General features: G+C 40.2%; 4 protein-coding genes across 4 annotated transcripts; all 4 read right to left on the reverse strand.

Annotated features, from left to right (window-relative positions):
* Positions 1-820: 820 nt before the first annotated feature.
* On the reverse strand, positions 821-1,816 carry LOC129588662 (60S ribosomal protein L35-like). Its single transcript, XM_055482994.1, has 3 exons — positions 1,657-1,816; positions 1,403-1,545; positions 821-1,141 (listed from the first exon to the last, which is right to left on the reverse strand). The coding sequence occupies exons 1-3, from the start codon at positions 1,657-1,659 to the stop codon at positions 910-912; spliced, it is 378 nt and encodes a 125-aa protein (XP_055338969.1). The 5' UTR covers positions 1,660-1,816; the 3' UTR covers positions 821-909.
* Positions 1,817-2,516: 700 nt separating this feature from the next.
* On the reverse strand, positions 2,517-6,028 carry LOC129588660 (uncharacterized). Its single transcript, XM_055482992.1, has 3 exons — positions 5,574-6,028; positions 5,250-5,454; positions 2,517-3,150 (listed from the first exon to the last, which is right to left on the reverse strand). Exons 1-3 carry the CDS (start codon positions 5,930-5,932, stop codon positions 2,644-2,646), a joined length of 1,071 nt encoding a protein of 356 aa, XP_055338967.1. The 5' UTR covers positions 5,933-6,028; the 3' UTR covers positions 2,517-2,643.
* Positions 6,029-8,926: 2,898 nt separating this feature from the next.
* LOC129588661 (uncharacterized) lies at positions 8,927-11,268 on the reverse strand. Its single transcript, XM_055482993.1, has 2 exons — positions 10,417-11,268; positions 8,927-9,590 (listed from the first exon to the last, which is right to left on the reverse strand). Exons 1-2 carry the CDS (start codon positions 10,541-10,543, stop codon positions 9,049-9,051), a joined length of 669 nt encoding a protein of 222 aa, XP_055338968.1. The 5' UTR covers positions 10,544-11,268; the 3' UTR covers positions 8,927-9,048.
* Positions 11,269-11,936: 668 nt separating this feature from the next.
* LOC129588611 (uncharacterized) lies at positions 11,937-13,858 on the reverse strand. The gene is made up of 3 exons (XM_055482920.1): positions 13,655-13,858; positions 13,050-13,188; positions 11,937-12,834 (listed from the first exon to the last, which is right to left on the reverse strand). The coding sequence occupies exons 2-3, from the start codon at positions 13,159-13,161 to the stop codon at positions 12,251-12,253; spliced, it is 696 nt and encodes a 231-aa protein (XP_055338895.1). The 5' UTR covers positions 13,162-13,188; positions 13,655-13,858; the 3' UTR covers positions 11,937-12,250.
* Between the last annotated feature and the right edge of the window lie 49 nt (positions 13,859-13,907).

Raw genomic sequence — 13,907 nt, forward strand, 5'->3', positions numbered from 1 at the left:
GCGTTAGAAATTGATAATTTACTCTGTACAAGCTAGCTGTATCATGCGGTAAATTTTCTTTTTACATTAGGTAAAGTAAATCCGAAGTAACATAAATTGAGTTAACCGTGCCGAAAAATACGAGATCGCTACAACAACATTGATACACTGTAACTGGATTTAAGGTCAAACTTTACTGAAACGCTTTGACGCAGTTTACATGTCCGCAGATAATGTATACGGTAACTACAGAAATATTCAAAGTAGATGTTACGATTAGTAGTTTAGTGCGAAACTGCGAAGTGATACTCGTACTGATCGAGTGAAACCAAACATTTAAACTCCCAAATCCTATTAATTTTCATATCTGTATAAGCAGATTTGTAAGTACTAAAATAACAATTGTAAGATTTATCAGCATGCAAGCTGATAGGTCGTCAGATGCGGCACGGGCAATCATCAATGCACAGAGAAAAGTAAAAATTAATCTAATTTGGACCGTGGAGCTGTCTCGATTCTCGAACCGTAGATAATTCAACTTCTAATTTAAAACAACAAAAGTCCGAGAAAATTAGAGCCTTTGCAACTTGAAACTTCTACATTTCATAAATAAAACTGATTCCGTCGAATTCCAGATATTTCGAAGCCACTGGAGCGCCACTATGAATACCATCAGATTTTAGGTTTGCACTTTTGTACTGAGTGTTGACCACAATCAACTCGTACGCTAACTCAGTATGCAGTGATTTGAAATTCGCTCGGTGCTCTAAGGCAGCTCTAACCGAACACTAATCCCAAATCGCAATCGGAAGCGCTCGCACACTGATGACGAAACCCAATATCTTCAGAGCACATTTATTAAAAACCCACTTGCAGATGACAAAGTTGTAAGGTGGCAGAACAGCTCCAGATAAGTCGAAGAACAAAGAATCAAGCTTTAACGGCGTACAATCGAGTGGGAAACAAAGCCGCCTTTCGTCGCTGCTTCCTGTTCTTGATGTTTAGTTCTGACTTGGTGAGGGCCTTGCGGATGGCGCGGGTCTTCTTCGGTCGCAGATCGTAGGGAACCCATTTCTTTCCAGCGTAAAATTTCCGTAGATTGCTTTTCTGCGTCTGACTAATCACAGTCAATATCCTGGCGATCGACTTCCGCACCAGACCACTGCAACATCGTACAATAAGAAAAAAAATAAAGCTGCAAATTCTCTGCAATGGTATTTGAACGGCGAACAAATCTAGATTCGTTCATCAGGCCTATCGATCACCATCATAATAGTATCAACATGCGTAAAGTTATCATCATAAACGAAAAAGATATGTGGTACTGAGTAGTTGGTGGTTTCCCTGTGCTGATGGTCCGTCAAGACCAGAAGCATACAGGGAACCAAGCAGGACAATTCACGTCATAGAGCGGAGTACTCACATCTTTCCAAGCTTGGCAGGAGCGCCTCCGGTGACTTTGGCGACTTTTAAACTGGCTAATTCCTGCTTCAGTTCCTCCAGCTGCTTGGTGAGGTCTTCCTTCTTCTTGCCTCGGAGAGTCTTCGTGCGGACCTTCTCAGAAGACTGAAGAACCAACGCGGTTAAAGCACAGCATACTTGCAAACTCAGATGGACTCAGAACAAGCAACCACTTCGAAATTCTAAGGACTATGTACCATGCGTTTGCTCACTCACCATGTTTGCTATCCGGACAGGAAAAATATATGAGAAAATCAAACGATAAACAATTTTTTTGATGGAACTATCTTCCAGAGAAAAACAGTTTTTCAAAATCCTCACCGGTCATGTAGACGTGAGAGGCATGGCGCAGCACCGCTAGGCTAGACGTGCCGTGCACAGCGTGCACTTAGTTTAGCTGTGGTGCACCACTTGGATCAAAACACCGGAAGTGTTTTTGTGACTTGAAGTCTTGAACTGACTTCCAGCCTCCGATATTAATGAATGACCAGTTCCGAGTTTTCCGACACGAAATTGTACGTACTAACGTAGAATACCGATATTAATCTGGATTTTAGCTGCATTTTCGCTGCAACACGATTTTGCTCAGTACTGTCACCTTCCTTACGTTGCTAATTATCGTAAAATTTAGGTACTGCATTGGATTGCAGGCTTGCACCCAGACAACAGCAATGGACTACAAGGAGAAGATTTCGCGTTTTTCCCAAGCTGTTTCCCGAGCAGTGACCGAATGTGTGGACAACGAAATCAGAATCAACGCCATGATAGCGCTTGGGGTAATTTTAAATCAACCTCGCAGCGAGGTCCTCGCTAACTTATTATTCCGAAGCCTGCCGTTTTCTTCGCTTTTGTACAACTCGTTGTAATTTTTTAGGTCACTTCTCCGGAAAACTTGGAAACTCGCGTCACAGCTTTAGCTCAAGCAACGGTCGGAGTTAACAGTCAACTGCGGCCGACCGCAGCGGCAGGCGCCCTTACACAAGAACCAGCGAAGCGAAGGACGACCACCGCTCCGGCGAATCCTGTGAATAATGGTAAAAAAGCGAAGCCAGCTAATAAAAAATAGTATAAATTGGTCGACTGCATTTTTTTATTATAATTTATTGATACTTCGATGTGATTTATTAAAGCAGTGTTAATACATTGAGTAACTGCACCGCAATCACTCTGTTCGAATAAAAAAATTAATATCCTGTACGTAAATCAGTCACGCTTCCTTTTGCGTCTGTACGTTGTATCCCGATCTACAATTTCGGGATGTTTATTAAGATAGCGCAGCGTTCGTATGGTGGGTACACAGTCTTTGTCCAATCTGACCACGGCACCGTCTGTCGTGGATCCCTCGTATCCCGGTGCGGAGAAAATGGTTAATACACTGGTGTCGGGAAAAAACGGGTAGGAAAATCCGCGATCCGCCGGCTGTTCATGGGCACGGACAATGGACTGCAGATTGTTCCCTTGTAGGAATTCGTGCACTTGGTTACGTCCGTAAACGTAGGAGACATTGCGCTGAACGTTCTTCTTCCAAGAGTATGCCATGGGATCAGGATCAGCCCACAATAGATCGCAGGCTACTCCGCGGCTGCTGCTTCGGTGCGGCCGGCTGATGTTGTCGATCTGCGCAAGGTCATCCAGCGTGGGACCTATTCCGCCGTGCGCGCAGAAAATTTTCCGACAGACTACCGCCGCTAAGGGCATCCAGTCGAACACCTGCAGCAAACACAACATAAAATGCAAGCCAAAAATAAACATCGAATATTATAAACGCGTATTTTATAATCTGCTTAAAGCAGCGTAAAGCGCATTATAAAATACGCGTCCTGTTTCGCTCACAAAGTATTCATGTTAACTGGATGTCTATTGTCTGGGTGAGCGCTTATCAAATGCTTGCCAACCTTTACCACCTCAATAATTTTTCACCGCCCTCCTTTAGTAATTTCCTCATTTTTCTGCTCGGCATCAATTAACCTCGAGGGAACATACCGGCACGATCCCACCCGGGCACTGTCGCGCATAAAACTATTATGGACGCTGACAGGCGCCCGTTTTTATTCATTTTATTAAGCGGTTTTACCGTATACGAAAAATCAGTTTTACGTATTACGTTGTACAATGCAGTTTCTGGTTAAGATAATCAGTTCACAGGTTACATCATAATGATATCAAGTAATGACTACAGACTACAGTATTATTCTTTTAAATGAGTATCATTGCACCGCTGGTCCGTTTGCACGTAGAGCTGCACTCACATATACTGTGACTGTGACAAAACTGCCCACTGGCCAGTTTGCTACGACTGTTGTAGAAAGGAAGAAAAGCCTGTCCCTCCTAAAACATGAATATCTACAACAAAGTTTTCGTCGTACAACATCTTTCTTACTTCTTGCCGCGTTCATATGATTACTTTCGAGAATTACAACAAAAATTGCTACAACAAAAGTGACTCGCGTACATACTTTTTCTGCGATTGTTGTAAGATTTGTATTATCTTCTGAATTGCATACGATTGAAGTATGGACCTAGCATAAAGTATACTTGACAATAGCGCACGATGCAGCCTTCGCGTTAAAATAAAGTGACATTTCAGAGTTCAAAGCAAGACTGGAAAATACGCCGCCCTTTGGCTGGCTGCCGTTTGTTCTAGCCAATAGACCACTGTCCCTAATTCTGAAGCGTGATACCTACTGGTTTTGTAATCTTTTGAAAACAAAGCGGTTAAATAAGTAAAAAATAGCCAACTAAAAAGTAAATAACTGTCGCAAAATAGAGTTGAGCCGATATTTCTAGTAACGGAAATTCGGGGCGCAAAGCCAAATTCTGTGCGCCCGGACATCGAGGCGCATAGCAGTCCCCAAAAAATTAAGTAACACGAAAACTCATAAAAATACAAAAATTTGTACTCTTTAATATGCGCCCGGTTTGCCGGGGCGCACAACCATTTCGTTAAAGAAATTTCCTATAAATCGAAAAAAATAATTTTCTCATTCATTTTTTGTTCAGCGCATTGATTTTTTTGTTCCAGCGTATATGTAGTACAGTATATATATATTATATATTATTATAGGTCACTTCTGTGCGCCCGGAATTCTTGGTGCGTAGTCAGTTTGCTATATATGCGTCCGGAAATTCGTCGCCGAAATTTGTTACAGCTGCTTACAGCACCCAATACCGTTACAATTAAATATTTTACAAATTTTTAATATTGTTTTTGAAGGTAGCATGCGACTGTACGATGAATGCAGTCATGGTTTTCTGTAAGTTACAAACAAAAAGAAAAGTTACTTACGAAACTGCAATTACCATAAAGCACTTATTGGAGTTGTAATGCTTCCTGATTTTCACTTTCAAAATTTCGAGACAAGCACCATTGAAATCAACGTTGATAGCACCGATCGAAATTTCTTTTTCAGTGCTTATGCTCACTAGAGTGTCCGCCTCAAAAGAAAATTCAGATTATGACAAGCCGCAAGAATTAATACAGAAAGGCCGGGTGGACAAATTTAAGGTCAAAGCGTATCTTAGCTGTTGGCAAGCAGTTTTACGCAAGATGGTTGATTTTCTTCGTGAGAACCAGAAGCATACCGAAAGTTCAGAACCACCAACAATTAATTAATTCATAAACACGCAATTATCAACGCGCCCGGAATTTTCCGGGCGCACAGCACTTTCGATAATCATATTGTACATAATGCACTTCTGCATCTATCTGAAAATGGATAAAATTGGTGACCTTTCTGTTAGTGCTGCTGTAGCATTTCAAGTAGCATTTCTAATATTATAAAGTTAATATTATTATTTATTTTGCTTACGCGATTGAATGTTGACCACATTTTGGCGCCGTAGTACGCCACGCACTCATCGCGGAAACCGTAGTATTTGTTCAGCGCTCGCTCCTCGTGATTGCCTCGAATAAGGTAGAAATCGTGGGGGAATTTGATCTTATACGCCAGCAACAGGCAGATGGTCTCGATACTCTGCGCTCCGCGATCGACATAATCGCCTAAGAATAAATACCTGTAATAAGTGAAACCCATTGGTGTCCACTCGGAACAGCACGTCTGTTGCTTCTAAGCTCGCTGCAGCCTGCTCCAGCGCACCTGCAGAATTGGTGTGGGGCCGCGGCCTGCACTCACCGTTGTCCGTCTTCCGGTCGGCCGTTTTGTTCAAAAAGCCTCAGCAAATCGTTATACTGGCCATGGATATCCCCGGCAATACACAACGGAGAACTTATCCGCAACAGAACAGGCTGTGAGCGAAATACACGAGTGGCAACATTACAAAGTGAGTTTATTTCATTGGGATCCAGGTGTGCGCGTACGACAAAATCATCATTACGACATTTCAATAAACGCTCAATTATACGATCCAGATGTCTACAACTGTTGTCGGCCATTCCGTGGCGTGTTAGTACAATCAGCCAAAAGATAGTGCAGAGTTTTCGGAAGAGCAGAATGTACGACGATATGTTGAAAAATGCGATTAGTGTCCCCATTAGCTGGGCGGAAAAACACCAAGGAACTGCAGCATTTCAGATAGTACGACAATAAAATTCTAGTATTACTTCGGTTGTACATTATGCGGAAATCATTACAACTGGCGACCGCAGTATTTGATATATATCCACCATGGTAACAGTGCACAACGTTTGTTTGTTTGTTGTTCGTTTGTAGCGTTTGTTTACGGTGTGTAACTACCTAAGCAATCTCAAAATCTCATGATGGCTAAATTTAAATGAGATTTAACTACCGGTACGTATGTACTTAATACTACAGTACTTAATTTTCGCGGTGGTGCAGTACAAACTTTGCTACATCTATCATAGCTAATAAAGAAGTACTTACAAATATGTCAAATCGCTGCACGAAGCTAATATTGTCAATTTTATAAGAATAACTAAGCATCGAAATTACTAAATGAAAAAAATGTAGGCATCATGTCAGTTTTTTTTGTTTCTTCCTACAGCCCAAGGTTGTCAGCATGAAAATTGTGCGCTAGGGTATTTCCCGACGACCATTATTGACGTCGGAATGGGCTAACGGTGTAAGGTCACCAGTAAATAATAATTTTTGCAAATACTTTGCACATTTCGTAGCTTTACTGTTTTATACACTGGTAACTGGCTCAGACTGCTTTCTTTCGTGAAGGAATAACAAACTTCCATTTGAATACATTTGACGCATAAATGAAAATATCCAACAATTTGCCAGAATTTGTATTCCCATTTTTATGGTTATAAAAACGCAGAATATCACCAGTCCACTCTGATACAGAATGCTTTGCAGGTGAATCAGCGATGCATATCCCGTGAACTTTTCACCATCCGAAAGTTTTATGGCAGATAATGTTAAGTCAACGACGGAGAAAATTAATCCCGCCAGATTTAAGATGAAAAACCTGCAAAGGGTGGTTCGCTGTGCAGGACCTCGCTGAAAGGTCAGAGCCGCTCTTCCTTGACGTCCCGCAACAATAAGAATTGTGATGTCCAGCAGATTAACTATGATGAGAGCAAGTCTTTGGCCATTTGGATAATGAGGAAATTCTGTTTTTTCGTAATGATGCTCTAGAAGCAGACAAATGTTTTATACATATTTTTGTAGCACACACAATAAGACGTGCAATGTACAGGACGTGCAATAATACCGAACATGCGGCACAGATTATTAGGTAAAATTATTTTCTATCTTCACGAGTATACTAATTACTCTACACTCTGTATGCTGTAGTCCTGACTCCTTACATTAATTCGGTGCCGTAATAGCCATTGTACTTGCAGAAAAATCCAAACCGTTTAATGCACAGAGGTACGTACACTGCGAAAACGATTTCATGAACATTATTGATCAGTAATCACACAAAAAATTAACAGGTAACAGCACATCAATGCAGACTTCACTTCGGTTAAAATTAAATTTTAGAAATGTGCATCGTGTCGGGGTACCGGTCAGTCAAGTTAAAATCTTAAAGATTTTCTGCACGCTATGGTATATTTTTCTGAATATGAAAAAATAATTTAAATAATGGTTTAATGACTTTTAATACTGGTTAAATGTTCGACAATAGATTTTTGGTGACAAGATGGTTTATAGTGTGTAGTTATTTCTCGATAAACGTTACGGAGAAGTACACTGCATAAAAGTGAGTGTTTTAATATGTTTGGTAGATCTAGAGTAACGATAATTATCGTAAAAGTTATGACTTACTGCATTCTTGGGAGCAAAAATACATTCCAAGACCAAACGAAAACAAAATAAATAGCATACAGCCAAGATAGACTTGCGTAGACGATAGTATTAAAAGGCTCCTGTGATGTTTGATGCTGTTCTCCGTCATTTCGTCTGCATCTTGTCAGCACTCCATTTCACTTCCGGACATCAGCTTTTTAAATTCCTTACGGCGAAAAAAGTTTTTTCCAGTGGTTGGTTAATTCAAGTGTTTATTGTGATAATGTACAGTACCAAATACGGTAATCGATGGTAAAGCAAATCTTGTAAACACTATAACCAGCTATTTTGCACTTCTGCTGCACAAGCAACTCGATTAGGCACCGTTTCACGACCTAGGAAAGCGCTTCTTACTTGTTAGCGTGCGCAATCAAAAGAAAACCACAGATACATATTTAATTAAACAACGACAATAATTCGCATTTTATCAACACGGACAGAGATTGTATACCCGTACTGGGGAAAGTCGGACTGAAAGGCAACTCCAATCTTGATTCCATAGAGCCGCGGCCGAACATTTCTGGTTAGAACATATAAACACAATTTGATATGCACCACAGAATGCTTTGCTGTTGGCTGCAGCCTGCATTAAGTGCAAGTTTGTCACTAATTTGCTAGCTGAACATAAATTCATTTTGGAAAATGATACGGTAAGTACGGCATAACGAGCCGGCATCGCATGCGGTATAGCTTGAGAAAATCATATCTTTGTGAAAAATCGCAAAATCTACTACCAGGTGTTAAAGTTTCTTCCGTTCTACGAGTGCTATTACCAGTACTGTTTTTAAACTATGTATTATATACTCATGTTCATCCAGTGTTTGCATGTAGGACCATTTGTATTCATGGCTTTTTTTAACTGCGCTAATATTATAAATCTCAAAAGCCCAATCAATCCAAACTCTCGGAACATCAAAGACAGATTGACTATCACTGTCCGTGTGAAAAACAATTGCAAACGTCACGTGAGCTGTATTACTGTTTAATTGCACTTGCAGAGTGGACATTTGGCCGTAAATGTTCCCAACAGCCTTTTATAGCCAGTTCTTTCAGAGCGCAAAGCCCGATCGGAAAAATCCCAGACATTACTGTTATTTTACGGGGCATTGGATGCATTACGAAATTCACGAACATTTTGTATTTGCACAGACAGGACTTTTTGGATACAATAATATAAATATTTGTGCATGTATATCAATTCGGATACGTGCTCAGACTTCGCTCAAATATAGTCGCTGTCCAATGCTGTCAAACATATATGTTCAATGCGCGACCGCCTTTGACGCTTATTGTATACCTTTATTTTACAGCACTTAATCACTCCGTCCCACGCTACCATGCTGCTTTAAATAAATAATTGAATTACTTATATTAACAATGGCTTATGTTAAACGTCAGAAACTGCTTTCGGTAAAGAACTTTTCCTAATTCCATTCGAAATTGCAGAAATTTTCCTGTGGCTAGATATTGACGACTTCCGGTCACCTTTTAAAGCTGCCCCGTCAAAATCCAACAGCGTATGCGATCTCGATATGGGATGGGGAAAGACGCAGTCAAAAGAAAGTAAAAGCGATGCGGCTTGTATGCCGATTTTCATGACTATGAAAACGAAAAAAATCACAGTAGCCGGTAAATAAAAGTCGCTTTTAGCGTCAATGATCCATATGTTGCCGGCCAGGTTCGATACGTCCAGTAATATGCATATGGTGGTTATCATGTCGCTAATTGAGATCATCAGTCCTATCACATTCAGAGCAAAGAACCGGCGGAGATTGCGTTGCTGGCATTGGCCATGCTTAAATGCAATAGCGGATCTGCCAATCTTTCCCGCGATCAGCATGCAGATGATGTCGAGGATTTCGAATGTCATCAGTGTCCATCGCCTCCAAGAAAACAGAATTTCCGGATGTTCTCCATGGTGCGAGGTATCTGAAACAGCCGCAAAACAATAAAGCCAACCTTTTCGGTGGCAATATTTTTCTGTGTTTTAAGCGGTAGTTTTTCCTGTTCGGCTGTTCCCATCTCACAGTGTGCGCACCGGTTAATTTATTTAATGAACTTGTTTACTCCAGATAAAAATATCGTCAGATGACTACGGTACTCTGCACAGGGGCTAAGAGACCATGACTGGACAATTAAATTCATTCATTCGTTGAACGATTGCACAATATCGGAGAGTACAAACAAGGAAGTGACATAACTTGATCCTATCGGAACCAGTTAACGTAAGTATTGCAGAACGTAGATAGAGATGCACATACCAAAAGATTATTTTCATGCACCATGCCAAAGAAAACAAATATGAATTCGAATTTAAAATATTATAATTTTAAATAGTGCTAACTTTCTCACGATAAAAAAAACTAATAAATTACCATAAGCGCGAGAATAATTAACATCTCAGAAAAGTATATGTAAAATGCTCGCAAAAATGCAAAACTAACATGCAGAGTAATAACAATAAGTTAAATGATCTACTCGAGTTTGTCTGCGTGGACTGTAAAACTGTTGCACCTATTTGAAAATTGAATAATTAACATCTCAGAAAAGTATATGTAAAATGCTCGCAAAAATGCAAAACTAACATGCAGAGTAATAACAATAAGTTAAATGATCTACTCGAGTTTGTCTGCGTGGACTGTAAAACTGTTGCACCTATTTGAAAATTCCATCTCACGTTAGTGCTACACTGAGTTTCCGCCGCTCGCTAATAACGGAAAACTATAACTACGGCATCGTTAAGCATTCTACTTACGACATTCCTGCTGTCCAGAAAATATTCCCAGCCCGAAGGCAAGCAGCAGTCCGAACACAGATCCCAGATACTTTTGAATACTGGCTAGAACGACTATTGTGCGTGGATGCTTAGTCTGGTATCCCATTTCGCAGTCGGCTACGGTAATATCGTTGGCAAAATCAGTGGCGATACTCCATATAAAATAATATGCTAATCGCGCATAACTCCATTAAAAACAAAATTTCTCTTCAGTTGGAAAATGCTTATATATTTGAGGGTGTTCTTAATGATCTAGCTAAGTGGATTTCATGCTTCTGGAAAACGGTCGCAAATTAATCAGTTTGATGTACAATGGTAGTATTATCACTGCAGTCCACATCCATGGCAAGTTTCCCGGGTGGTCATTGTTAACTGGAACCATATATATTAAATTAATCGTATGAAGTACCTAGGAATGGAAGGAAATGTCAAGAGAATAATGGAAAAAAAGCTCAAACGATAGCATGGTCGCGTTCGTCAATTATTACTGTTTTGTAGATCCGTACAGTAAAATATGTGATAATATGTTGGTACATGCCGGTGGGGAAGAATTCGGCGAAAAACCCAACATACCCCCAGGCAGTGTCAGAATGAACACCACACCAGACAAAATTCAATACAATCAACAGTGCATCCGCTATTTACATTTAGTTACCAAAGTAAGTAGAAGTGAAAATTAATTACAGGCTTTTGTCAACACATCATTCACAAATAAAAATATAAAAAATATTATCCACGAGCCGCGTTTCAGGATTCGCGACTCTTACGAGTGTTAGCGTTATACCTGGTACTGGTACTAAAAAACTGTGCAGTCAATAATGCGGTCAGTGGCTTTCGTAACAACTCCGACCGGCAAGGTGAGTGCATCATAATTCAGCAAAAAGGCAGGGCAGAAATTTTAAAAGCTGAGTGTCTATAAATTATTATTGTCAGCGTTTCGCTGATAAACGCGAATCCAGTATACTGAATTTAAAACCATTGCCTGGAAATTTCCTATTTGGCTGTTTGCTCAGTTTATAATCTGTTCTTCCTTACTGTTTGCGCTGCAGTGATCTGGTATCTCCTGCTTGCATGCACTTTATGAACAATTAAACACCGTACCGGTAAAATGTTTTCGTAAAACAGCAAAGCTGATATATAATTACTTGTTAACAGCAAAGTGAACATCAAAATTAAAGGTAATGGTGCGGAAAAACACGTCAATAAAAATAACAATTCGCTGTAATCGAAGATTTTACTTATAATCCAGTGACATACAGCCATTATAACACTCCGGAGGAGCGTAATGATTCCCAAATTAATACCACTTGTTACAATGTGCAAATAATAACTTGATACCTCTGTCGCAGATTTTCTACAGAAATAACAGCGAGTTTACCATACAGTATTTAACAGTAGACCGTCTAGACTTATCTATACGAGTACGTGAAACGATACAAGAATTTGTTTGTACCACGCCGGGTCATTTTATTCTGTGCTTATTCTGGTAATTTTTTCTTATCTAAGATCTGGTTGTTTCATCAAAAGACATGCAGGTATTGCAAAACAGAGATTTTACTACGAGTACTTCAAGATCCCAGCGAAAGTCAACAGTATTGCAAAATAGTATTGCAACGATAATTCTAAATTTTGTTCATCGTTGCAATCATGCTCGTTCCAGTAATTCAAATTTGCTTGTAGCCTCATGACCTTAATAATAATGTTATAATTTTGTTACGTGTATGACGTCGTGGTTATTAAGTGCAGTCGATATGAGTGTGCCAGATAATAGAAAAGCTACTGAAATTAAGAATAAGCCGATTACCGAAACTCTTTAGGTTTCTACTTCCAGTACATCGCTGCTTGCGACGGTCAAACTGGTTTGAGCCGTCGTCGGCACTGCCGGACACGTAGACGCAATGGACAGTCGGGAAAAACCACTCCGCCACGCCGGATACACTCGCCACGAAACATTTCTGTACCACTCCGCTACACGCATACCGATCTGATCACTACACCACAAAGTCCGCTTTTCACAGCTGGTCCATTTGATTAAATCCAAACTGACCGCTGCCATCTGGACGAAGAGAATTAGCACCATGGCAATGGACGAGGCAATGATCAACAAATTTTTCACCGCCTGATCTGTTTCCGGTAGTGCGGTGGTATATTCGTCATTATCAGGCCAGGAAATTTCCACCGTTTGGATGATGATCTGTAGGACCGAGATAATGGCGCCGACGGTATTCCAGGACAGGAAGTCCAGATAAAAGTGATGCAGTTCTTTTCCGATGGGCGGGTTTTGTGCTCGGCATCCGTATCGGCCAGCTGTGATTAATATGCCATAATTGGCGAATTCCAGTACGGTTTCCGACCATTTTTCCCAGGACCAGTGCCGCAGATATCCACGCAGATAGCCTACGTATACCAAACCAAAGGACAGCTGATCAAACACATTACGCATAGCATATAACCTGCAGGCCGAGCAAATTACCAACAATATCGAGACGCAATGTTCTCGTGTTAAATAGAAGCATATATAATTTATTTGAAGGCTGATTTTTCATTTAATCTTTGATTTATCACGCTTCAACTTGTTTAATAATTATTTAACTAGTATACAGTGAACTTACCTACAAGAACACCGCACCCGAACATGGGGAGAAAAACTAGTCCCATAACATATTCTGTGGTGGATATGAGGTTCAACAGCCGAGGATAGCGAATAGGTGGATCAATCGGCATCTTTCCGCTGGCTAATGATCTAAGCAGCTGCAAAACGGCGTTTAGCCACCATTCAATCTCGTCCCCGGTCATTTTTGTTAGATTATAATCACAATTATAAATTTAAATAATATAAAACCAACTATAGCAGAAAATGCATAAGTTAGGATATTAATGCATAATATGTAGCTGTAAAGCGGAATCTTGTGTAATTCGAAGCAGTGTTTCTATGAAGGCCCTGTAATACACTCCCTGCCTAACGCATTACATATAATGATACCGCAGACAAGCGATTTGTTTTGCAGGTCACGAAAATAAATTCTGATGCGTTTTGAACCCATTTTAAGAACGGCAACGGTACATCAATTGTATTTAAAAGAGTTATCGGCATATGGAAGTGCGTTGTGTGTCCTTACTCGGCCTCAAGTGGATCCCATCATCCCCATTACGTATACCATACACCGATTAATCAAATGCTTATCAATAATTAAGGTCACGATTAAGCAGTTGTTACCTGGTAAAGGACAAGGATTCGGTAAAGTGAGTTTGACCGGCATTATGGAAGAACGTTCCATCAGTATTGGAAATTGGTAATATTTGGGAAAGATATTTGAGTTAAATGATAAGTTTACATTGAAATAGTTAAATTTTGGAACTTTTCGCAAAAAACTCATGCTGGCCCTAATATATGCTGATACTGCTTCAGATTTTTCCCTGACGCTGTGTTTTGGATCGGATCTTACGGATGTTTTGGAATAAACAACAGA

This window comes from Paramacrobiotus metropolitanus, unplaced genomic scaffold, assembly GCF_019649055.1.
Source record: "Paramacrobiotus metropolitanus isolate TYO unplaced genomic scaffold, Prichtersi_v1.0 Parri_scaffold0000030, whole genome shotgun sequence".
NCBI classification, from domain to species: Eukaryota; Metazoa; Tardigrada; class Eutardigrada; order Parachela; family Macrobiotidae; genus Paramacrobiotus; species Paramacrobiotus metropolitanus.

Excerpts from the sequence above, each read along its gene's own strand:
- LOC129588661 (XM_055482993.1), bottom strand. The coding sequence starts at position 10,543 with ATGGGATACCAGACTAAGCATCCACGCACAATAGTCGTTCTAGCCAGT. Across the intron at positions 9,591-10,416 it reads TTCTGGACAGCAGGAATGTC|ATACCTCGCACCATGGAGAA; the intron begins GTAAGTAGAATG and ends CGGCTGTTTCAG.
- LOC129588662 (XM_055482994.1), bottom strand. Across the intron at positions 1,142-1,402 it reads CCTGCCAAGCTTGGAAAGAT|TGGTCTGGTGCGGAAGTCGA; the intron begins GTGAGTACTCCG and ends ACGATGTTGCAG.
- LOC129588660 (XM_055482992.1), bottom strand. The coding sequence starts at position 5,932 with ATGGGGACACTAATCGCATTTTTCAACATATCGTCGTACATTCTGCTC. Across the intron at positions 5,455-5,573 it reads CGACCGGAAGACGGACAACG|GTATTTATTCTTAGGCGATT; the intron begins GTGAGTGCAGGC and ends CACTTATTACAG. Across the intron at positions 3,151-5,249 it reads TGTGGTCAACATTCAATCGC|GTGTTCGACTGGATGCCCTT; the intron begins GTAAGCAAAATA and ends TGTTTGCTGCAG.
- LOC129588611 (XM_055482920.1), bottom strand. The coding sequence starts at position 13,161 with ATGCCGATTGATCCACCTATTCGCTATCCTCGGCTGTTGAACCTCATA. Across the intron at positions 12,835-13,049 it reads CGGGTGCGGTGTTCTTGTAG|GCTATCTGCGTGGATATCTG; the intron begins GTAAGTTCACTG and ends TGGTATACGTAG.